The sequence below is a fragment of the Amia ocellicauda genome, chromosome 12 (genome assembly GCF_036373705.1).
Source record: "Amia ocellicauda isolate fAmiCal2 chromosome 12, fAmiCal2.hap1, whole genome shotgun sequence".
NCBI lineage: Eukaryota > Metazoa > Chordata > Actinopteri > Amiiformes > Amiidae > Amia > Amia ocellicauda.
The window spans coordinates 26214493-26240000 of record NC_089861.1 but is presented as its reverse complement, the minus strand read 5'-3'; the positions used below and the strand labels follow the sequence as shown (position 1 = coordinate 26240000).

At 47.8% G+C, this 25508-nt stretch overlaps 4 protein-coding genes across 5 annotated transcripts in view; 1 reads left to right on the top strand and 3 right to left on the bottom strand.

Annotated features, from left to right (window-relative positions):
• The window catches only part of atl3 (atlastin 3), a 14333-nt gene extending 1546 nt beyond the window's left edge, over positions 1-12787 (bottom strand). The window contains exons 1-12 of one of the 2 annotated variants that reach the window (XM_066719071.1): positions 12679-12787; positions 11407-11635; positions 11080-11217; positions 10648-10752; positions 10455-10505; positions 10280-10336; positions 10039-10131; positions 9633-9771; positions 2699-2826; positions 1625-1681; positions 1427-1498; positions 829-1260 (exon numbers count right to left, since the gene is read on the bottom strand). In XM_066719071.1, coding sequence (XP_066575168.1) covers positions 829-1260; positions 1427-1498; positions 1625-1681; positions 2699-2826; positions 9633-9771; positions 10039-10131; positions 10280-10336; positions 10455-10505; positions 10648-10752; positions 11080-11217; positions 11407-11619 — 1485 coding nt within the window. In that variant the 5' untranslated portion in view covers positions 11620-11635; positions 12679-12787. Of the gene's footprint in view, positions 1-828; positions 1261-1426; positions 1499-1624; positions 1682-2698; positions 2827-9632; positions 9772-10038; positions 10132-10279; positions 10337-10454; positions 10506-10647; positions 10753-11079; positions 11218-11406; positions 11636-12672 lie in introns of both variants that reach the window. The other variant, XM_066719070.1, reaches the window with a different exon arrangement.
• Positions 12788-12843: 56 nt separating this feature from the next.
• Positions 12844-16004, bottom strand: LOC136764036 (potassium channel subfamily K member 13-like). Its single transcript, XM_066717869.1, has 4 exons — positions 15620-16004; positions 15119-15322; positions 13894-15007; positions 12844-12928 (listed from the first exon to the last, which is right to left on the bottom strand). The coding sequence occupies exons 1-4, from the start codon at positions 16002-16004 to the stop codon at positions 12844-12846; spliced, it is 1788 nt and encodes a 595-aa protein (XP_066573966.1).
• Positions 16005-21177: 5173 nt separating this feature from the next.
• Positions 21178-23611, top strand: LOC136764035 (forkhead box protein N3; the record flags this gene model as incomplete). The annotated part of the gene is made up of 4 exons (XM_066717868.1): positions 21178-21495; positions 22413-22510; positions 22613-22671; positions 22952-23611. Coding segments are annotated over 4 exons (936 nt in total), but the record flags the coding sequence as incomplete, so codon positions are not given.
• A 56-nt stretch (positions 23612-23667) lies between these two features.
• On the bottom strand, positions 23668-25449 carry tmem223 (transmembrane protein 223). The gene is made up of 2 exons (XM_066719069.1): positions 24662-25449; positions 23668-24539 (listed from the first exon to the last, which is right to left on the bottom strand). Exons 1-2 carry the CDS (start codon positions 25251-25253, stop codon positions 24250-24252), a joined length of 882 nt encoding a protein of 293 aa, XP_066575166.1. The 5' UTR covers positions 25254-25449; the 3' UTR covers positions 23668-24249.
• Between the last annotated feature and the right edge of the window lie 59 nt (positions 25450-25508).

Sequence of the window (25508 nt, the reverse complement as noted above, 5' to 3'; positions counted from 1 at the left end):
ATGTCGCATCTCATTAAAACAAAAATCTCACAATAAGGAAAATATGTAAATATGTCCAAGTCCCAAGTCTGATCTTTCCTTCGTGGGTAGATTAGTCCTGCATTATTAGTTTACTTGTACGAATAATTGTGTTTGAAGAATTAATTAAAAACTTGACTAAACGACACGCCAACCACGAAAAGAGGCGAGACGAGCTTCTGAGAGAGAGAGGACCAGCTTACATCTTGTGAGAAATCTACTCATCTTAAACACCTTAGGAAAAAAAAAAAAAAAAAGGGAAGGTAATACAATTTCTGAGTTCACCCATTCCAAAACCTGTTGCAACATGCAAATATTTGAATTATTCTGGTCTGAATAAATAAACACATCTGTGGAGAGAGGCGAGAGATCAAGTTAAAAAAGTTATCGGACGTTAGATGTTAAAGACCTAACTTTCAGATGAAGATTGACCTGAAACAAATGATATGTATACTGTTTGTAGATCAATCCTACAATTTGTTACCAGTATATAAATAGCAGTAGTAGTTTGTTAAGTATTTGTAATGTATAAAACCCAGTAAAAGTGTGGACTGACGCCATGTGATGAGGAGTTCAGTTAACTCCTCCCCCAGCCCGGCTCGGCTCCAGGCCAGCACTAATTATAGGACCGGCTTGACAAAACTGCTATGGGTAACTTGCCTCACCACACCAGCCGGGTACCGGGTCGGGTCGGATATGCCCGTGGAAAAGGTGTAACAGAGACAGAGACTCAAACACACAGAAAGACACACACACACACACACTCACAAACTCACAAACTCCCCCCCCACTCCTCCTCTCCCTCCTCACCCCCTCCAGCAAGTATCCAGCAGTGCCGTCGATGGCCGCCCCCACCGCCCGGTGCTGCCCGGAGTACCGCACCCCTGCCCAGGTCACCACCGCAACCAGGGCCAGGCCTATGCCGCAGTTGCAGGCCACGGCGAGGATCGTTATCCCCACGAAGCCCGCAAGCCCGGAAAGCAAGTACAGCAGTGCTACCAGCACGAACAGCACGGCGGGGGTGCGGAAGGCGCTGAACACGTTCTTGGCCGCGTTGTGCTTCTGGAAGTCGGTCCACAGGGCATCTAGCTCGCTGGCCAGCTGCTGCGCATAGCGCTGGCTGAACTCCGAGCCGCCCATCTTCTTGGCCGCTGAGAACACATCCAGTGCCTGGCCCAGGAAGAAGTTGTGCTTCTCCTCCAGGGATTCGGGTGCCACGTAAGGCAGGTCCCCGCCGCAGGTCTGAGGGGAGAGAGGGGGTAGGAATGGAGGGAGGCAGGCATGGGGGGGATGAGGGACTAAGGCTCTTGTAAACTTAGTAGAGAGATAGAGAGAATGAGAGAGAGTGTGAGAGAGAGAGAAAGAGAGAGACACAGACAGACACAAAGGGACAGAGAAACAGACAAACCTTCTCCATGCTCCTGTAGTAAAGGTCTTTGGCTGCAGCTACTGCTGCCAGGTTATTGGCTTCAGCTGTTGCCTGAGAAAGAGAGAGGGAGGAAAAAATACATTTCACCTGTGTGTATGCGTTTTTTCGTGTGTTCTGTGTGTTGTGTATGTGAGTGGGAGCGTGTGTGTTGTGTGTGCGCATGCGCATGTTGGGTACCTGTAGCATGGATTTGGGGTGCGGCAGATCCTCGCCCTGGTAGATCTTGATGTAGGCCTGAGACACACACACAGACAACAACACATAACCCGGATCAAAGGAAACATATTTTTATTAATAATTACCATTACTGCTATTGCTATCGTCATAATTATAACATACAGCTCTGGAAAAAATGAAGAGACCACTGAAAGATTTCTCTGGTTTTACAATTTATAGGTATGTGTTTTGGTAAAATGAACATTTTTGTTTTATTCTATAAACTACTGACATTTCTGCCAAATTCCAAATATAAATATGAATGGAATGGAATGGCTGCCATACATGTAGAAATGCTGATTTAAGAACAATTTGCAGTGGTCTCAATTTTTTCCAGAGCTGTATATAAGTATAATGATTTTATTGTCATGATTGTTATTCTTTATGTTGTTCATAATTTGTTATTTGATCTACTTGCTTTTTAACATTGTTTACATTTATTTTAATTGTTGGTCATAAATAGGTGTGTGTATATATTATATGTATGTGGATGTATATGTGCAAATATGTGGGCATGGATTTATGTAAACCTATACCCTGATGTAACACGAATTCAGATATAACTCAGTATGCAAATCACAAAGCAGAGCACATTTAAAGATTTTTTTTTTTTTTTTTTTACTTTCACTCTGATCTTCATTGCATACAAACAAAAATAAAGAAGCATCTTGAACACCAAAAATAGGTATTTACAATTTGATCATGACAGATATGTTGATATTTTTAAAGTAAGACTGCCATGATAAGTGATTTCATTAAAGAAAGTAGAGCAGATTATTTATTGTATACACCATATAAGCTCTAACAAAAGCTATTGATAATTCTGTAGTGGTCTCTTAATTTGTTCCAGAGCTGTATATATATATATATATATATATATATATATATATATATATATATATATATATATATATGTGTGTGTATGAAATGGATTGACATCTGTCACTCCAATTTGAATTTGAATGAGAGAGAAACCAACAGATATGCCAACAGAGAGAGACAGAAGGCCAGACAGACAAACAGAGGGTCAGTAACCTTGAAGTACTCCAGCAGACCGCGGCAGGTGACCTTTGACCCGTTGATCTCTTTCTCCATGAGCCTCTCAGGCTTCAGCACCAGCGGGACAAACTCCCTCAGCTCCTCCTTGAACTCGGCTGCAATCTCTACACACATACACACACAACACAGTCACTGACGAACTCCCCTGTGATCTCTACATACTAGTAGAAGTTTGACTACGATACCGGGTTTAGTATCAGAGTACTCGTTACTGAAATGATATCACGACAAAAGAAAACAACGTATTAGCCAAAGGCACAGAACCATTCTGACATTTTTTTTTTTCCCCAATTAAGTTAAATTAAGACCTCATTTCAGAAGCTTATGCTTTTGGTTTGTTTATTTGAGTTTTTGCGTCGTGCTTTTGTTTTGCTTTGTGTGAGTTTAACACTTTGGTGTGCTCTCTCTTGCTTGCGGTTGTTTAATGTGTATTGCTGTGCGCATCTGAAAAAGCTCATTCTATTGATCTATCTTTCTAATTTAATTGTCATCACATATTCCGTATATCGTGCAAAACTACTACACACACACCAGTGTTTCTCATTAATTAACTTAAATGTGCGGCCCGCCAGTTTCAGAATGAAGAAAACAAAATGTTTACTCTCATAATAAACATAAAAGATCACTATGTGCTTTGCACCATCACTTTGGCAATAAGCAACTCTCACTCGCAGCCCATCAGCCTCTCCCCTTGCGCTCGAGATGAGAGCGCCCCTTGTTCAGTCCAGAACACATTTTGAGGAGACAACATTGTTTGAGGTAATGGTTAGGGATGTGCATGACAAATATCGAGAATTCCACAGCTGTTGTCCACGATTATTCGAATAATCACCCATTAAATACGTGACATACATTAAATGCGAAATAATGCAATGTGACATTTCTTGCAATTGTAATAAGTTCTTACAAAATAAATACCAAAAGCTGGCTATACAGTATAATTGTAGCATTATGTTGGGTGTATTTTGATAAGAGCATTTGGGCTCTGAGCTGAAGCACTGATCTAAAGAAGACCTTTCCCCCCCAAAGTTATCAGATTTCCTTAGCTCATCAGCTTGGAACTGATTTGCATCAAAGTGACAGTTTTGGGGAGGATGGCACCGAGAATAGGCCAAATAGTTTGGAATTCTGCTATGAAATGTCTGGAGAAAGGGGCCTGTAGGTGATAAAAACTCTTTGAAGTGGATGAGAGCTGAAATCCCGACATAGAGCTACGAACCCGGGCCAACCGGCATTTCCAAAAGATGGCATGGATTGACATCAGTCATAAATCAAGCCCCCCTCCAATAGGACACTGGGGGCTGAAACCGAAATCCAATCTCAAAATCTCACCTATTGATCTGACAGACTATAAGGAACTGCACGGTCTCTCTCTCTCTCTCTCTCTCTCTCTCTCTCTCACCTGAACCAGTAACTCGCTGCCACAGCTCAACCTGTAACTCTGTTGCCAGAACCGGAACCAGAAACCAACCAAGTCTTTGCCGGCAACAGAAGAGTTAACCTGGGAGAAGGAGATTGAGCCATACGAAGAATTCTTTTAAAGGACTTTATTAAATAAAGAACTTTACAGACTGCGCTGCCCGCCTGTGCCCACCTGATCAGTGGAGTTTTACAGCTGGACAATTGACTAAGTCGACTGAATACGAAAGTGTCAGTCATTTAAATAGCTATTGAGTCTTAAGAAACTTGACCCTTGGAACCAAACAGGGCCCTGCTTTCCTCAAAGACTTTGTCTTCAAGTAACTACGGTGGAACCCTGCTTACAAAGAAGATTTTGTGCACAACCTTGGAGCCTTCAAACCAGTGGAAAATCTGTTTGGAAACGACTCTACTTTCGCGAAACCCCAACTTCCAGGTGCATCGACTGAGTGGAAGTTCTTGGACAAAGCCGAACCGGACTGCCTTTGTTCCAAACCACACGGACCTCGTGCCGTGTGCTGTTATCTGAGCCCGAAGCCAGAGAGGCCTCTCTGCGACGAAGTTCAGATAAGTTTAACAGTTTGGAGTTCATGATTCATGACATTTGAGAAATCAATTAGAAATGTTAATCTGTGATTCATAACTCTAGAATGTGTAATATCATTTAGTTTTCTTAAACTGATATATATATAACGAGAAGTTACCTGACATAAATACTAACCTGCGTAGTTATTTAATGTCTGACTAACAATACTAATGAGAGACTCACCTTCGTCTTACTAACCGGTATTGTAGTCAATGTGTTTATAACCTTTTTTGTTTAACGATTTGTGTGATATCGTATGCGATCCCATGGTCTTTGATTTGGTCACGGAAGTGATTTGTCTTTGATTTGTTGATCGAGAGTTGAATTTTAATTAGTTTTTCCCTTTTGTATAATTAGTGTAGTGCTACATTTAGTCTTTGTTTTTGAATAAATTTGACAATTTATATCTTTGGAATTGGTGTCTGCGTCCAATTATTACAGAAATTGAGTTCTACAAGATTCCAGGATTCGTGATAAGGTGATACTATAAATTCACTTCTTTAATTGAATTTTATAAGTGTACCTTACGCTACATAATAATATTAGTTTTGTTTGTTGCTCCTCTTTCCTTTTCTGTCATTACTAGCATTGCAGAAGTGTCTTTTATGTGGGTTAACATACCAGCTGTAGATTTGTGGTCGTATAATTGCACTGCATATATTATACACTTAAAAGTGTTTCAATTTACTCTGTCAAAGTATTTCCATGCAGAACTTGAGGAATATTGTTCGTGTTCTTACAGCGCAGATGTCCGCAGATATGCAGAATCCGTGGTACACAAAGGTACATTCTAATTTAGCCAATCACAGACAAGAAATCCCACCCTCACATCAATCTTCATTACAGCTAATTAAGTGTCCAAATGCAGGATGCAAACTTTGCCACTGATGTGTGTGCCCCCCTGTATTTTTTTGTTTTTTTCTTCTCATTAATTGACTGCAGTGGAATGAAAACACATTAAATACTCCAGTACAACACATGTGACAGCTTACTTAATATCATTGATGGCTCAAGTGTAGTCTTAAGCATCTTACAAGTTGATACAACCTCATGGGTTTATGATTGGATTGTTTACAAAAGTCCACAATTCTTCACAGCCTCTTTTAATTTCAAATGCAAAAAATTGATGCATTTAACTGTTAAAATTAACTAAATTTTCTCCCGAGGAGGCATGCCCACGGACCCCCCTAGAGAGTGCGGGGTCCCCAGCACAGTTTCCAAAAATCCTGTGGGAAACACTGCACACACACATACAATACAACAGTTCACCTACACAACAACAGTGACAAACTCCTTCAGCTGTTCCTTAAACTTCCCCATGATCTCTACACACACACACACACACACACACAAACACAACAACACTGTCACCGCGACACACACGCAATACAACACTGTCATTGATAGACACACACACACTGCTTTAACATACCCCATTCACACAGAACCTTATGCCATCTTTTTGGTGGCATTTTGTTGCAATTTTCCACCTCTGTACCTAGGCTGGGATTAAATCAAAACTTTGACCCACCCACTAATAGCAAACTATGAAGCTGTAAATCATAGCGGTTACATTTATGATTAGAAGAAAGTGGCATCTAACTAAAAATGAAGCCGCAACTGAGTACAGTTCTGTAGTTTTCTATTAGCAGGTGGGTCAAAGTTTTGATTTAATGCAGCCCCTAGTCTAAATGCATATTTGCAGCAACGGGACTGTGTTAATGTTGCAGGATGAGGAATGCAGGTATATAACGCATCACGTCCTGGAGTTGTCGATGCAGTACGTTAACTAACTGGTTAAGTAACCAATCAGAATAGGGGTGCGTTTTTGCGTTTTTTTACCACAACACAAACACATTAAGCCACCTTAGTTGCAGCAATTCTGAGTGTTACTGATTAACCAACAGGTTTGTGATGTATCTAATGCTAACTATTGTCACACATACAGACGGGGGACAAATTAAAGTAAAAACCTGAATAAATGAGTGGAGGAACATAACGAATGTAGATGGCTCCAGTGAGGTGTACAATAATACAATTGATACATGATACAATTAAGCAATTAACATCCTATCATGCTCTGTGGCATGTATAAAAATGCTGAGAAGGCCCAGTTGACCTCGAGTTTGGATCAAGATGGCAAGAGGAAAGGATCTAAGTGACTTTGAAAGAGGGGCATTATTGGGGCACAAATGGCAAGAGCTTCAGTCACAAAGACACTCAACTGGCTCGTGTTCTGGACAAGTGGGGAGTCCATGTGTGGGACACCAAGAGAACGGGACAGGCCTGACTGCTTGACCCTGTGACGGAGCAGCTTTATTCTGCGCTCCCTCACTGCAGCATCACAGAGTGTAATATTAATAGATGACTTCTGTACTGTATGATTGCATACATGTCTGTGTATAAAACTTTACATACAGTGCAAAGGGAGATGTCATGTGTAGGAACGATTTATTTACATTAATATACCTAATTTCCATTTGCAATAGAGTGCATGTTTACATAAGAGGAAGTGATTGAAGGTGGGGATTAATGCATAGTAATTATTTTGTTATTGTTTTGATGCGAATACGAAGTGGGATGTATGGGGCTGATATACGCAGCTTTGTGTCTCTCGCATTCTGTTCTTAGGGCATGCATCCGGCTTTCACACATGCATATACAGGCTGGGAAGAGCGCATTCTGGTGGCGGGAGGTGTTAAAACTGACTGATTATTTGTGTATATGTTGCTATTTGGGAAGGTTATTTGATACTGTGATTCCATATATATACACATTTGTTTATTGAGTTATTTATTTATAGTTTCAAGTGCAATAACACAACTGAACTGTTTTATATTTAAATTAATAATTATGCAACGGTCTAACTGGATCTGATTAATGGTTTAGCTAGAGAGGAGGCGGATGTAGCCACAGCTATAAATGGGTTAGTATGTTGGTAATCAACCATGTCGGGGTTGGACTTTAAATGAGACCTAGGTGGAGAGTCTGTTTTGATAGTATTAGGAAGGTAAAGAACTGTTAATCTGAAACCGCAGGAGAGCTGTTTGAAGCTGTTTGACGATTTAGTGTTCAGCTACACTTGATGTGCTTGCAATAAATTAAATTGCAAGAAGGATATGAACTCTAATTTGGGACTTGTATCACTTCTTGCTTGAGACCACTCTCCCATGTTTACATTGTGACAGACCCCTACAGTGAGGGGGTCCGGAGGCTTCTATTATGCTGTGGGGTTTCCTGGCATGGTTTGGGTCCACTTGTTTCTTTAGAGGGAAGGGTCACTACAAATCATTACAAAGTTATTCTGAGTGATCACCTTTATCCTATAGTGAAACATTTTTATCCTGATGGGAGTGGTCTCTTCCAGGATGACAATGCCCCCATCAACAGGGCACAAGGGTCACTGAATGGTTTGATGAGAATGAAAATGATGTGAATCATATGCTATGGCCTTCACAGTCACCAGATCTCAGCCCAATTGAACACCTATGGGAGATTTTGGACGTGTTAAACAGCGCTCTCCACCACCATCATCAAAACAGCAAATGAGGGAATATCTTTTGGAAGAATGGTGTTCATCCCTCCAGTAGAGTCCAGAGACTCATAGAATCTGTGCCAAGAGCATTGAAGCTGTTCTGGCGGCTTGTGGTGCCCAACACCTTACTGAGACACTTTATGTTGGCATTTCCTTTAATTTGTCACACATCTGTATGTCAGAAGTTATATACCAATAAGTCATGCAAAATATCTCTCTATACAGGCAAACGTATTCGACTGTATTACAGTGACACTGACGGTAGTTTGTTTTGAGTTATTTAAGACAGTAATGTCAAACTAAGTAGTTCTGAGCAATCAATCAACCACAGATCTGCACACCTAGACTTTTGATAGATATAGATATCCACACAATGTAATATCATTTTTATCAACTCATTTATTTGAGTTGATTTAACTTTGCTGCAGTGTTTCAAGACCCCAAATAATGCCTCTCGTTACGCAACCATGAACCAAGTGCTGAGTTTCATACTGGGTTCACTGGGTCAAATGCTCTGTGACCGCTGGGACCAGTGACAACAACGCAAAAACACACAACCATACAAATGATGAACTGGTCATAGCGTGAATACACACCTAGATTGACGTATCTTTTGTGTTTCCCTCCTGATTATTTGTTCTTGGTCCCAAGTACGACCAGCACCCTGGTCAGAACCAATAGCCCAGTGGAAGGAAACTGGCAAAACGGGGAAGTGATCAAATTTTTACAAACACGTCCAGAATATCGGTCTGTGTCTCCTCTCCCGCATCAACATGCATTTCTAGCATCTCGTTCCCAAGGCAACAGCGCTCGTCGGCTTTCTCCGTTTTGTGTGTGAAAGGGTACAAGCTGGCATTTTGCCGGCTTTTAAAGCCAGTGTGAATGGGGGAGCAATAGGAAAAAGGCAGGCAAATGTTGCCTGCATTTTGCTGGCATTTCAGTGTGAATGGGGCTACAGACACACAGACAATACTGGCACAACCCACATTGGCACATAGACACACACCACAGAGCTGTCACTGACACACACACTGGTGTCACAGAGACACACACCGCAGAGCAGTCACTGACAAACACACACACACTCACCACAGAGCAGTCACTGACACACCCCCCCACACACACACACATACCACAGAGCAGTCACTGACACACACCCCCCCCCCACACACACACACACACTCACCACAGAGCAGTCACTGACACACCCCCCCACACACACACACACACCACAGACCTGTCACTGACACACACACTGGTGTCACAGAGACACACACCGCAGAGCAGTCACTGACAAACACACACACACTCACCACAGAGCAGTCACTGACACACACACTCTGCTGTCACTGACACAGAGACACACTCACCACAGAGCTGTCCAGTGAAGTTGGGGTTGGTGGCGACCTTTAACCCCGGATGCGGTAGCAGGAAGCAGGAGACGCTGGTGAAGCAGGAGTGGATGTGGCGCCGCACCGTCTGGATCTCTTCGTGCTGGTGCTCCTTCACCTGCAAACACATAGCACATCACTGCACAACTACACAACACCACACACTCCAACTCTTTCAGCAACACACAACCCAGTCTGAATTAACTCCATTACACACACAGTACTGTACACTAATTCACACACACTGAACTGTTCACAGTCTACTGTGCACACACCACAGTACTTTACACACTTCTACGCCCACTAATGCGTGCGCACTCTCAGTCTCACACAGCCCTACTCACAGAGCAGGGCCCAGTGGGTGGCTTCCCCTGGTGGTGCTTACCTGAAGGCGTTTGTCCAGGAAGGCCGTGCCACCATGCAGGCCATACTTGAACTCATAGGGGAAGCTCCAGTCTCTCACCAGGAACATCAGTGACTGCGGAGACACACACCAGCACAGACCAGTACGAACCAGTTCAGAGCAGAATGCACCAGTACAGAGCAGCAGAGGAGTGTAGACCATATGGACCAGTATCAGACTGGTAGAGATCAGTAAATGACAATATGGACCAGTGTATCTCTACCTGAAACGGCTTCAAGAATATTTCGTCCATAGCCAGTCGCCCGTACTCTGTGAAGAGCTGGAGAGAGAGGGAGAGAGATTTGGTGTAAATGGAGAAAATGGTTGACAACTGAAATTAAAATATTAATAAGTAATAATTTCCTATACTTTGGTCACACTGACCCCTGACCCCTGACCTGTAGCTGCTGCAAGTCGTCCTCCTGGATGTTCTGAGACAGGTTATAGATCTGCAGGGGAGACAGACTGTCAATCAGCCAATCAGACAATCAAACAAAAAGTGAAGACAGAAAGCCAGTCAGTCAGCATGTGGGTGTGTCAGTCAGTGTGTCAGTGTCAGTCAATGTCAGTGTGTGGGAGTGCCAGTCTGACCTGTACAGAGCTGGTCATGGTGCTCAGGGCAAAGATGGTGGCACAGTCCTTCACTGTGGACTGCGTGTCGAAGGCACCCTGTGTGTCCATCAGTAGCACGGCCACCTGCACAATCCACATGCCATTAACCAATTAGCACACACACAATTAACCGATTAACACACACGCCTAAATACTGACACAGCCAATGAATAAAACACAGACAAGCGGTCATTTAAGCATATTCATTAATATGGGGTATGGGGTAACATTAATTACCCCTCAAGGAACAAAGCCCATCAACACAATCAATTTCCCCCAGTAAAGACAGCCCCATCAACACAATACATTAGCCCAATTAACACTGCCCAAGAACACAATCAGTTCAGCCACATCAACACAGCCAATCAACTAACCACCCCCAGCCCATCCACCAATCAAAGGAACCTGTACCTCCTTGCCATCGGGCTTGGTGACGGTGAACACCTCACTCCACACTTGGATGCCCGTGGTCTCGGGGTCGGAGCCGCCGCGCCAAGCAAAACCTGTCAGGGGCTCCTCCTCCACTCCCAGCCAATCAGCACTGTCCCCCTGCACACAGGGAGGGAGACAGACAGAGAGAGATAGAGAGAGAGAGAGAGAGAGAGAGAGAGGAGGAAGAGAGTGTCACGGTTTGTCAAGCAACAGCCAGCCCAGCTTCTCTCACACCTTCTGAGACCCCACTGTCATGACCCAACTCTCCACCCAAGGTCCAGTCAGTGTCCAGCCCAAGAGACCCACCTTCCTGTTCATGTAGCGCAACATGAAGTCCAGCAGGAAGGACTTGCCCTTGCGGAACGCTCCGGCCACGGACACCACGGCCACATCCAGGTCCCGGACCTCCGGCCGCAGCAGCACGTCGGCCAGCGCCTGCTCGTTTAGCGCGAATGAGTGCTCCTCCCCCCGGCTCACTGTCACCACCTGGACCGGCCCCGGCTTGCCTCTGACCCCCATCGCTCGTCCACAGTCACTGCAGGGAGAGGGAGAGGGAGATTGTGTCTGTCTCTCTCTCTCACACACACTGACACAGAGACACACAGACTGGCACAGATATACTTTTTTGTTACATTTTACTGTATTTCTTTACCGTGTCTGTCAATGCTCTAGCAACACTGGTGTAAACTTGCCATGTCACATAAGCTAGTTTCAAATATGAATCGAGTCACACAGAGACATTCAGAGAGAGACACAGAGATACTTGGAGAGACATGCACAGAGAGAGAGAGAGAAGCAGAGTGAGAGACAGAATCAGAGACACACAGACACAGTGTAAATACACAGCCTGAGACGATACACATCCATGCAATCGTCCTGTATACACACAGCAGTATGGATCCGTGCTCAATCCCTCCCTCCCTCCCTCATTCTCTCTCTCTCTCTCTCTCTCTCTCTCTGGTTACAAGCCACAAGCCATGAGGGAGTGGCAGTAATGCTCCATGTCTGTTTCCGGACTCGCATCTCCTGGCCCCACCGCACCGCCTCGCCATCCTCCCTGCACCCCACCCTGATCTTAGTCACACAGAGAGGCAGACAGACGAGTAGTCTACACAACGACACTAATAAAACGGCTGAACAAACGTAACAACACAGATGAAGATTAAGATTAAGATTAGGATCATGCCAACTACGCGTCGGTTCTGGCGCAGACTACCTCACCATTTACATAACCCTTCGTTTAGCCAAATCTCACCATAAACACCCGCGCAGCCTAACTGCCTTATAATCAATAATAATAATATACTTAATGAGGGCTGAACAGCACTATGGATGATGTGCACAGTGCGCATTAGGATGAATAATATTATTTTTCACTTTGGCGCTGTAATCCCTCCCTACACTAGCGTGCCTGTACGCTGGCACTCCGACTGGCACTTATTTACAAGTCGACACATTTCTCCGCCTATGAAAAATATGTATCTGCTTTAAAAATTGCGACAGTTAACGTGACACTCGCGGCGGCGCCACAGACGCGCAAAGACGACTAAGCATGAAGTCAGTCATTCTTACCTTTACCTTAAACACGACGACAGGAGTTTGCAGAGCCAAAACTTTCTCGTTTGACGCTGTGGAAAACACTAAAACTTTATCTTTCACGGCGCGGAGAGCGCGGAGGCTTCTGGGAGCTGGAGTTCGTGCCGTTGGCTGGCGGGTTTCCGAGCGCGGCGCTGGGACTTCAGTTCACTGCATCTCCCAGGATGCACCGGCAGCGAGAAGAGGCTTTTTTGATCCGGGGGCACCATGGGAGCTGTAGTTCAGACGGTGCCTGTAGGCAGGAGGGATGAGTCGGCTGACGACCACGGGGCCTTTTCCATTTCGTTTCGCATAATTTAAATGTTTCGCTCATTTCATGTTTAATCATATTTATTTTCATTTTTTTAATCAAATGAATATGTAAACGACACAATTATATTATTATTATTAGTAGTAGTATTATTATTATTATTATTATTATTATTATGAATAATCATAACAATAATATAAAAAGTAGTAGTACAGTACAGTAGTGCAGTGTAACACATAGTACAGTACAGTACAGTACAGTCCAATGCAGCACAGCGCAATCCAGCCCCATACACTGCAGTAGTGCATTGTACACTACAGTGACTCCTAAGCAGTCAAATGCAGTGCAGTCCAGTACAGCGCAGTGCCATCCAGTACAGTTCAGAGCTGTCCAATACGGTGCAGTGCAGTCCAGTGCAGTGCAGCTATTCAGTACAGCTGAGCAAGGGAAAACAGTTTCTCATCCTCCTGCGCAAGTCTAGCTCATCCCAGAAATGTTCTGTCTGTCTGTGTCCTCCAGCTGTGTAATGGGTTGCGGCATCACATTGTGCAGTGTTGTGCTGTGCTGTGCTGTGTTGTGTTGTGTTGTGCTGGGCTGTGTTGTGTTGTATCATTATTATGCATTTCTGAGTAGACAAGACCCGTCAGGGAGTGTGAGAGTGTGTGTGTGGGGAAGTGTACGTGGGTGAGAGAGTGTGAGAGTGTGAGGGAGTGCGCGGCTGTGAGGGAGGGCGAGTGTGCTTGGGTGAGAGTGTGTGTGCTTGTGTGTGTGAGGGAGTGTGTGTGCGTGTGTGCAAGGGAGTGTGTGTGCGTGTGTGCAAGGGAGTGTGCGTGTGCACGTGAGAGTGTGACGGGCTGTGCGAGCATGATCTGGTGCTGTGCCCATGGAGACAGTGCGGGTGGGTGTGGCAGTGGGCATGGCGGTGGGGCGGCCAGGGAGGGCGGTACCCTCGGCAGGTCTCCGCCAGTGTGTGTCCCAGGACAGCCAGAGAGCCCAACTCGCACAACAGCCCTGGCCCCAGCACCACCTCCAGCTCCTCAGACACATGCAGGCTGTCACTGCCCTCACTGTCACTGTCTCTGTCTCTGTCTCCGTCTCCTTCGCCATCTGTCTCTTTGTCTCCGTCTCTCTCACTGTCCATTACTAGCATGCCATCTTGGTCTCTTTTTCTGTCCTTGTCACTGTCTCTGTCTCCTTCACTGTCCCTGTCTCCCTCCCTCTCTCCATCTGCCTTCCTGTTGCCCTGTCCCTCCCCTCCTCCCCAGGCCACTCTGCAGGGTGGGGGCACAGTCTCCGTCTCCATTCTCTGCATGTGGCTGGGTGGTGGCGGGGGCGGGGGCAGCGGGGGCAAAGGTCGTGACCCCAATGACCCCAGGGCCAGGAGGTCACGGAGCGTGCTCATCTCCAGGGAGACCCGCCTCACTTCCGTCTCGCTCCCCAGGGCTGCCTCCGTATCCATGGAGATCTCGCTGTGCTGGGGTTGCACCGGGGCGGAACGGTGGTGGTGGTGTTGGTGGTGGTAGTGGGAGGGCGGGGGGTAGGGGCGGGGGGGGTAGGAATGGGGCAAGTGAGGGAGGGGGTAGGAGGAGAGGGGGTGGGGGGGCCGGGGCAGGTGGGAGGAGTCACATACGCAGCAGCCGCAGCAGCAGGAGGAGGAAGAGTAGCAGTGGAATCGTCCCAGCAGCCAATTGAGCAGCTCCTTGACGAGGATGGAGATGATGTTGAAGAGGGAGTAGACGGAGCACACGCCCAGCAGCAGGCAGCTGAGGTTGAGCAGCCCGTACAGGCGGGGCGAGGAGGCCGAGAGGGGCAGGGTGGGCGCTGTGGTGCCGGACGGGGGCGGGGGCAGAGGCGGGGCGGTGTGCAGACGCTGCCCGGTCACCAGGTCGCCGAACCCGATGGTGCTGAAGGCCACGAAGCAGAAGTACAGCGCCTCCCCAAAGTCCCAGCCCTCCCCTGCACTGTACAGCCCGGCACCCCCCAGGGACAAGAGGCACACCAGGCCGCCCAGGATCCCCAGGACAGTGTACACTGAGGGCTTCCATCCATCCTCTTCCTCCTCTTTCTCTTCCTCCTCTTCCTTCTGCGGTGCATCAGCCCCCTCGCCCTCTCCTGTGCTCTTTTCTCCTATCTCAGGGAGCACCCTTCCCCTCCTCCTTCTCCTCCTCCAACCGCCCTTCCCCTTCCCCTGCCCCTGCCCCTGCCCCTGCGCCTGCCCCCGGCCCCTGCGCAGCGCCTGCAGTGTGTGGGCCAGCAGGGTTACGCAGCGCTCCAGGAACAGGTTGAAGAACAGCAGGCAGGCAGAGCAGCCCAGCAGGCCATACAGCAGGAGGAAGAGCCGGCCGGCCAACGTGCAGGGGGTGGTCATCCCGAAGCCTGCAGGGGTACAGGAGGAGAATAAAAGTTAGAACATCAACAACAACAACACAGTGCAACAGCAGCAGCAACAACACAACAACAAACACACATCAACAACAACAGCACAAAACACAACAGCAGCAACTAAAACACAATAAAACACAATAACAAGAACACACCTACATCAAAAACAGCAGCAACTAAATCACAACAAAACAGAACATCAAAAGCATAACACAACAACAGCAGCAACAATAACACAACACAACAACCACAGCACAGCCCCTGCACCCCCAATGGCTCCAGTCTACTCACCAATGGTGGAGATGACGGTGAAGACGAAGTACAGCGCCCCCCCCATGTCCCAGCGGGGCCGCAGTGCGTCAGCCCGCACCCCCGCCATCCGCGCCGCCTCGTACTGCTGCAGCAGCCGCCGAGCCGGGTGGGGGTCCAGACCATGGCGCCGTGAGAACGCGGCCAATCGGCCCTCCCAGCGGCTATGGGCAAGCTGCTCCCATGGGTGCTCCAGCAGAGAGAAGACGCTGGCCCCGAGCAACAGGTAGGCAGACAGCAGCAGCCCCAGGAGGATGAAGCGGGCGGAGGCCGAGACCCCGTGACCCCCTCTTCGACAGCCTCTTCCCCGTGCCCCCCTCGTAGCATCTCCACACACCCCACTGCAGCAGCCCGGCCACCAGGGCATAGCAGGAGAGTGGAGAGGGCTGGGGCTGGGGAGGAGGGCAGGAGAGTGAGGGGAGGGAAGTGGGTTGGTTGTGTGTGTGAGAGTGAAATTCTGAAGACTGGGTTACACTGGACTGTGCTCAATTAGACTGGACTGGGCTGGGCTGGATTGGTCTGAGTGGAGTGGGGTGGGGGTGAGAGGTGGCTCAGCATTAGTCTGGACCAGACCGGACTTGACTGCACTGGACTGGACTGTGCTGGACCGTTCCTTCTCCTTTCCTCTCCCTGCCCTTCCCCCTCTCTGTCCTCTCTGTTTACAACCTCACCACTCCACTCTCACAGCTCTGCCCTCTCTCTCTCGCTATTTCCCTCCATACCTTGCTCTCAGCCCCTCCCTCACACTCTCACACACTCTCACACTCACACACACTCTTTAAAACCTGAAAAATGTCAGACCACGAATAAATAATTACCTCACTAAGCAGCTAACTCACCAACTAATCCACTACATCAGTACATAACAAAACACTCCGCAGTTCGCACGCAACAGGATGATGTAGATTTAGAAACGAATTAATAGCCTTTAATAAATGCATAAATAGTCTAAATAAGCAAACAAATAAGCATTTATAAATTAAATACATCAATAGTCGACTGTCTTGCTGATTTACTTCACAGTGGCTAGAAACTGACTGACTCTCTCTCTCTCTCTCTCTCTCTCTCTCTCTCTCTCTCTCTCTCTCTCTCTGTGTGTTTCTCACTGTCTCGGGCCGGTCCACTCCATCCTCGGTTCTGGTCCACAAACGATCCCGTCTTAATCTCTCTCTCTCTCTGTCTCCGCTGCCCCCGCCGCCACCCTGCTACTGCTGCCACGTTACACCGAGACAGGCGCAAGCAGAGGCGGGGAGGCAAGGATTGTCTGAGCCCCGCTTTCTTCTACGATGGAAACTTGTATGCGCATTTTAAATGTGTATTATTAGTAGTAGTAGTAGTAGTAGTAGTAGTAATAGTAGTAGTAGTATTATTAGTATTGCTGTTGTTGTTGTTTTTGTAGTGTCGGTGTTCGGGTCTTCTCTCCGGTTTTCGTTCACTCACTCACGGATGAGGCTCTTGTAACCATAGCAACGGAAGCAACAGTCTCAGCATCAGCAACTGAAAGGGAGAGAGAGAGAGAGGAGGAGGAGGGAGAGAGAGGAAGGGGAGTGAGAGGGGAGGAGGTTGGGAGAGGGAGAGCAGCAGAGGGAAAGTGGGGTGGCTGTATCGGAGTCGAAGCCGACTGTGAAAGGACGCCGCTCTGTACGTTAGCAGAGACGACGCTGTGTCGCGCTTAACGAACAGCCCAAGAGCAGGGGGTTCGAGTGATGGCCGTCAATGTTTTCCACAGCAGTTGCGCGGGGATATTCATGGGGAGGCGTGATGGTTTTGCGGGGTAACGTCTCTCTTTCACAACAAATCAGATCTCCCATCTGTCTCCGTGCGAGCGGCTGCGTCGTCTCAGGCACCAATTAAGACGAATTAATTATTGCAATGATCAGTTCAGTGCTGGGCTTTGCTTGCTCATATAACCATCCCTGCAATGTGCGAGCGTCACAGTTATTGTACAGTTCCGAGTGAATGTGAAACTACTTAATAATAATAATAATAATAATAATAATAATAATAATAATAATAATAATAATAATAATAGCTCTAACAATACTGTTTACTCAATATATAATTGAATATGTATTATTTTGTATTATGCAGGTTAATATCAGTGATAGGCTACCTGATGAAGTTCAATGTAACTGTACAGTACTACAACACACTGTGCTGCTGTAATACACTATGCTGTAATGTACTGTACTGTAATAAACTTCTGTACTGTAATACACTGTGCTGTAATATACTGTATTGTAATATGCTATACTACACTGCGATACACTATGCTGTAATACACTCTATTGTATGGTACTATACACTCACCTAAAGGATTATTAGGAACACCTGTTCAATTTCTCATTAATGCAATTTTCTAACCAACCAATCACATGGCAGTTGCTTCAATGCATTTAGGGGTGTGGTCCTGGTCAAGACAATCTCCTGAACTCCAAACTGAATGTCTGAATGGGAAAGAAAGGTGATTTAAGCAATTTTGAGCGTGGCATGGTTGTTGGTGCCAGACGGGCCGGTCTGAGTATTTCACAATCTGCTCAGTTACTGGGATTTTCACGCACAACCATTTCTAGGGTTTACAAAGAATGGTGTGAAAAGGGAAAAACATCCAGTATGCGGCAGTCCTGTGGGCGAAAATGCCTTGTTGATGCTAGAGGTCAGAGGAGAATGGGCCGACTGATTCAAGCTGATAGAAGAGCAACTTTGACTGAAATAACCACTCGTTACAACCGAGGTATGCAGCAAAGCATTTGTGAAGCCACAACACGTACAACCTTGAGGCGGATGGGCTACAACAGCAGAAGACCCCACCGGGTACCACTCATCTCCACTACAAATAGGAAAAAGAGGCTACAATTTGCACAAGCTCACCAAAATTGGACAGTTGAAGACTGGAAAAATGTTGCCTGGTCTGATGAGTCTCGATTTCTGTTGAGACATTCAGATGGTAGAGTCAGAATTTGGCGTAAACAGAATGAGAACATGGATCCATCATGCCTTGTTACCACTGTGCAGGCTGCTGGTGGTGGTGTAATGGTGTGGGGGATGTTTTCTTGGCACACTTTAGGCCCCTTAGTGCCAATTGGGCATCGTTTATTGTTTCTGACCATGTCCATCCCTTTATGACCACCATGTACCCATCCTCTGATGGCTACTTCCAGCAGGATAATGCACCATGTCACAAAGGTCGAATCATTTCAAATTGGTTTCTTGAACATGACAATGAGTTCACTGTACTAAACTGGCCCCCACAGTCACCAGATCTCAACCCAATAGAGCATCTTTGGGATGTGGTGGAACGGGAGCTTCGTGCCCTGGATGTGCATCCCACAAATCTCCATCAACTGCAAGATGCTATCCTATCAATATGGGCCAACATTTGTAAAGAATGCTTTCAGCACCTTGTTGAATCAATGCCACGTAGAATTAAGGCAGTTCTGAAGGTGAAAGGGGGTCAAACACAGTATTAGTATGGTGTTCCTAATAATCCTTTAGGTGAGTGTATACTGTATTACAATTAACGGTACCCCGCCTCGCCCCTAAGTGTTGCATCGACCTGCCCACCTGTCCCACCAGCACCACCTGTCCAGACCGTATCTGGGACAGCGCAACCTGACAGCGCTCCTTGTCTGCCGTATTGTGAGGTGCTATATTACATTATGTTTACATGGCAACTGCAATTCCGACCGCGGGATTCTAGAACCTCGTCGCTGCGTGCAGAGAGCGCGGGGCTGTACCCACTAAAATACATATAACAGCCCACTACCAATGATGATTATTAATATTGCCAGTCATATTATTGCCTTACGTTATTCATTTTAAAGTATTCGTTTTAAAATCCTGTGTCGCCGCTTACACACACACACACACACACACACACACACACACACATAAACAAAACAACCAAAAATAAACAATAATATACAGTTTATGCTGGGTATTCAGCGCTGTTACTTTAAATGGGGCCCCGGGCGGGAGACGGTGACAAAGCGTCCTTTCGTTTCCAAGGTAACGTAGAAAGGAGAGAGGGGGGGAGAGAAAGTGATCCTTTTATTGTAAAAAAGAGAGAGAGAGCGAGAGAGAGAGAGAGAGAGAACAGAGGGAGAAAGAGAGGTCAATCCCTCGTTCGTTTCATCAACAATTCTGGACCCCGCTAAGGTAAGGGATGGGCTGATTATATTCGTTAAAAGGGAAAGAGAGAAAAAGAAAGAGGGAGGGAGAGAGAGAGAGAGAGAGAGAGAGAGAGAGAGAGAGAGAGAGAGAGAGAGAAGGAGGACAGGGAGTGAAACTCTATATTAGTACGCCATTGCTTCTGTACCTGCTGCACAGCCCTGCGCTCCTGTACTGTACGGTACTGTACATGCTGCGGATACTGACGCCACCGAGATGCATATACAGGCAGTGGTGTTGTGTGTGAGCTTTCCACCGCCAAGGATCATATCAGGCGCCCCGGTTCGCAGCTTTTCTAACTTCTGTGTATTTTAGTTTCTCAGCAGCAGAGTCAGACAGACAGACAGACAGACAGACAGACAGACAAAGTGTGTGAGAGAGATGGAGAGACAGGGGTGTATATATTCGTATTGGTACTCTAACAATAAAATAGTTTTCAGACAGTCATACAGTCAGTCAGCCAGTGTGTCAGTCATTTACTTTCTCTGTTAGTTCTAACTGAATGCACTTTATTGTGCAGTTTCAAGCTCAGAAAACTGAACTTCTCTCTCTCTCTCTCTCTCTCTCTCTCTCTCTCTCTCTCTCTCTCTTTTTCTCCCTCCCCTTTTTCTTCATCCTTTTCACTCTGCCTCTCTGTCTCCCTTCCCCCTCTCTCTGTCCTGATTATGACAGAGTAAGTGTATCCCCTCCCCATGCAATTAATTGCCTGTTGTAAAAAAAAAAAAAAAAAACTTTTCTGTGTAGCCACTGGTGTGTGTGGAAAGGTGGGGGGATTTGTTGGCACTGCTGGTACTCAGTTAAACAAAAAGCAGTAGACCAGACAGAACTTTGGACTCGTTAAACAGACAGATAGACAGACAGACAGGCAGACAGGCAGAGAGGCAGACAGACAGACCCAAACTAAGGGAATGATTCCACGTGAACAGTGTAGTACAGTCAGCACTACAGTCCACTAATGTTGCAGCAGAGTATAGTAAAGCTATGCAGTGTATCAGTCAGTCAGTGTGTCTGTCAGAAAGTCAGTGTGTCAGTCAGTCAGTCCGTGTGTCATTCCATGTATCAATAGTCAGCACTAAAAATGTCCTCTCCCTCACTGCCTCTTGCCAGCGCAGGTGTGAAATCTTCCCAGACGCAGTGGCGCTGAGAGAGAGGGAAAGACGGAGAGAGAGAGAGGGCGAGAATTTCACCCTGCAAAACCAATGGAGCCCGAATCGGAATCTCCTTCAACCCTGTGCCCCTGCCCTCCCTCCCTCCCTCCCTGTGGGCGGGGGCGGGGCTGTGATGAGGATCTGACCTGCCTGAGCTGGCTGCACCAGAGCACTGACCTGCTGAGGGAGCTGCGTCTGGGGCCCGGGGAGAGGGAGGCAGGGAGCGGGGGGCAGGAGGGGGAGGGAGAGGAGCAGGGCGGAGGGAGGGGGGGGCCTCACCCAGCCTTGGCCACCTCCTCCCTCGCTCCCCCCGCCCCGGCCACCGGCAGCCCCCCCAAGCCACCCTACTCCTTCAGCAGCCTTATCTTCATGGCCTTAGAGGACTCCCCAGGCAAGAGGCTGCCAGTGAAGGCCATCTATGACTGGATCCTCTCTACCTTCCCCTACTACCGCAGCGCCCCCTCTGGCTGGAGGAACTCGGTGCGCCACAACCTGTCACTCAGCAAGTGCTTCCACAGGATGGGAAGAGACAAGAGCCGGGTAGGTGAGGGGGAGGGGCTATGTGTGTAGCAGTGGAAGTGTGTGTGTGTGTGAGTGTGTGTCTGTGTCTGTGTGTGTGGTGTGTTAGGATTGTGATGAAGTTCGAATCCACATTCGTTGATGTTGAACTTGGCACATTTTTAGCTAATTCAAACTCTGTTGAATACTAAACTAAATCTTTTTGACGAATTTGTAGCAAAATATTTGTGTGTACCCATTGCAACATGTGCATGCATGAAGCTAGGGGCGTAGTTTTCATTTCAGAATTGGGGGGAAGCTGTCAATATGGGGGGGATGCTGTCAATATTCGGGGGGGGACACATCCCCAACGCTTAAGGAGCTGGGCATACAATATTTGGGGGGACAACTTAACATTCTCTCAACATAGGGAGTCCACTTGTTCAGTCAGTATGTTCCAGATGTTATTCTAAGCACATGCAGCATGTCTGTTTACTTCGGTCCCAAGTCTTTTCGAAGTTGATTCTGCAAAAATCTATTTCGCATTTGCACATATTCTGTTTTGAGGTATGATTTTTATCAGTTTTTTTTAAACATATGTAATAACTAATTGTATGTCCACATGGCCATAAAGCCTATAGGTGCATACACTGTGTTTAAATACATTTGAATATTTGATATCATGTATCATCGGTAACCTGGTGTAATTAGTAATTACTACTTAAAAAATGTATTACAATTACAAAAATATATTTGCTAGTACTGTACAGACTTGCCACCTATTCAGATTTTGAGATTTTTCACCAAATACCCAGATTTCTAAAAATGCTAGATCAACCACATCTGCATCCACACAAATGTAATCCTTTAAAATGCCTTCTGCCAGCTCTGTCACATCCCTAGTGTGTGTGTAACGCAGTGTGAGTGTGTTATAGTGTGTAACACAGTGTGTGTTGCAGGGCGCAGGGAAGGGCTCTCTGTGGTGTGTACACCCTGAGTACAGACCAGCCCTACTGGAGAGCCTGAGGAAGACACACTGCCACACCAGCCCCCCACTGTGAGTGTACCACACTAACACACTGACTGACACACTGACTGTGCTGTAAAACACTGGTGTTCTAGAATTTGCTGCTGTATAATAATAACATTGTTGTTGCAGGTCAGAGGTCATCGTTCCGGAAGCAGTCATCTACGACCCAGACAGTGTGGAGTACACGGGTAACACACAGACGCACACACACATCCTCCCCCTCTCTCCGTTTCCTGATCTGAAATACTGGGTGGGTTTGTGTCATGTCTCCCTGGCAACCGCAATCACCCAGGCAACAGTAGGCATACAGGCTAGTTTTATCGCCCCTGGCAACAGGGTGGCAGGATTAAAAACTCAAAGAGACACGTTGACACACTGTAACCCCCCCAGTGCTGTGTCCGTACGGCAGTGCCCAGTAAGACAGGATGTCTGTAGTAATCCCCCTCTCTCTCTCTGTCTCTCTCTCAGAATCTCTCACCCAGTCACTCCTGCTCTCCCCAAGCACACCCCCCACCCCTGCCCCCGCCCCCACCTCACACCACTCCCTCCCAGAGGACCCCTCCCCCTGGCTGGGGCTGTGCCCTCTGAGTGCCGACCTCGGCGACGAGCACAACTACAGCGGTCTCTTCCGGCTGGCCGCCTGCCTGGCTGGGGCGGGGGGCGTGGCCCTGCAGGTGGAGGTGGGCGTGTCCGAGGAGCTGGTTGCGATGGACACCATGGAGCTGGAGCTGGAGGAGGAGAAGGACCCTTTGACGGACAGCGGCTACATCGAATACCACGAGTTCCTGCTTCTGCCCGGGGGAGGTCCTGAGGAGGAGGGCGGGGAGATGGGCGAGGTCACCGTGCTGCAGCTGGACCAGGAGGTGCAGGAGGCGGCCGGGTCACTGCTGCACCTGGCCGGGGGCACTGTCGGGGGGTACACCCACTGAGAGAGAGAGGCTGACTGATTACACTGCCTGATGTACGCACTGACTGACTGACTGACGCACTGACAGATTGACTGTAGAACTCCTTCCTTCACAATCTCAGCTGACCCCCCCACTACCCACCCCTCTGTGCCTAGGTGTTATGGAGAGAGCACCAGCAAAGAAGGGGTTAAACAGCACATACAGCGAGGTCCCCCCCCCCCCCCCCCCCCGCTGGTTAACACCGTGAACTGCACCTCCACAGCACAGACACAGATATCCAGTCCACAATTTCAATATTTTATTCTTCCTTTTTACACAATGTACCAAAAGAGAAAGAAAATCCCCAGGGGGTTGGAAGTCAAGAGCAGCCCGGTCCCTGATTTCCAACCCGCATTTTGATTATAATTATGACTATTTTCATTTTGTTTTACTTATTTTTGATTGTTTTGTAAATATATCTGTATTACTAACTCTTCCCACACTTGAGCTGTCCTGCCCCTTCCCAGCATTCACCCTCTCTCTCTGGAGGGAGAGAAGCAGAGAGAAATGCAGGGAGGGAAGGAGGAAGAGAAAAGCTTCCGACACAAACGCACAAAGCCAGCGCACTGCCAGACGACTGTATTGTCACTGTTATCACCATGCTTACTGCTGCTCTGTGGGATGGGGACCACCCTACAGAATGAACTCTAATAAACTCTTACAGATCAGATCCACACTGCTGTCTAGTCCATCTCTCTGTATGTCTGGGGTCAGACAGAGTGTCCTCCATAGTAAGGTCAAGGGGGTCGAGGGGTCAGGGCTCGACCACAATGCCCAGTCCCCCCGTTCGGTCAGCCAGAGGGGGAGGGAGGTCAGGGGTCAGAGCGTGCGGTACGCCCCCACCGTGACGTCGAACAGCCGTGGGTTCGCCAGCCGGCCCTGTCTGTCCAGAAGATAGTAGAGGGAGTGACCTTTGATACGCAGGGGGATGTGGGCAGCGACCTCGCTGCGGTGGGCATGGCAGGTCACCTGACTGAGCGGCACACTGAAGCTCCGTCCCCCCACCAGGGCATGGGTCACCACAGTGACCTGCTGCCCCCCTCGCTTCAGGACCACACTGCGGACACAGCGCCGAGAGAAGAGCAGCGAGACGGACACCATCACACTGCCTGAGGGGGAGAGAGAGAGAGAGAGAGTGGGAGAGAATTATAATTATTACTGATACCACTACTGAAACAACCTGTACAATAACTACTACTACTAGTACACACAATACTCGCTAGCGCCCTACCGACGGTCAGACAGCCTGCGGTGAAGGCGTATCTCCAGCGGTCCGACCCCAGGTTGAGGGACACGCCGCCCAGCTTGGGCAGGTTCTGGCCGTCCTGGCCCATGATCACGGTGCCCCGTAGGCCCGTGTCGCGCAGCTCCGTGTAGGCGAAGTGGGCCAAGTAGGTCCAGAACAGCAACTGCGCGGCGCAGAACAGGCCCAATAGGCGGAAGAAGCCGGTCCGGTCGTGCTCGAACAGCAGCACGTCCTTGGGCACCGCTGTCGACACCAGGGTCCGGAAAGGCGCGCCAGTCGGGGGGCCGAGTCCCCGTCGTGCATGGGTCCAGCTCTGACGTGCTCCGTGCAGGAAAACACGGCCGACACTTGTATAGTTAATATGATTATTAATGCTGTGCAGGCACTCGTGAGCCAGGCTGAGGCTGTAGCACCGGGCTGCAATTACCCCGAGTGCTGCCCGCTCCGTCCGCGGCGTGGGGGCGCTCCACCCCGGCAGGAGAGCCGAGGAGCGACCGGGCGAGCACACACACCTCCACAAGGCGCTGTACCGAGCTGGAAGGCGCCCCCAGAGACTCGGCAACAAAAACTGCATCATCGTTTATATATATTCACTCTTAATTGTCTAGGCTAATACTCTGTCTAAGTATCTATCCGTATAGTATTTCAGATGCAGGAGAGCCCTGTTACAGAGTTGTTTCTTATTTGTTTCAGTTGTACTAAGGTTAGCTTTAGGCAGCAGGGAGCCGCCATGTTTTTGAGTAACTACGGATAGCCGTCAGGATCAGAAAGGGCGAATTGATAATTGAACGCAAGAGTGGTATTATAAACTCACTCAGTAGTTGACATAATA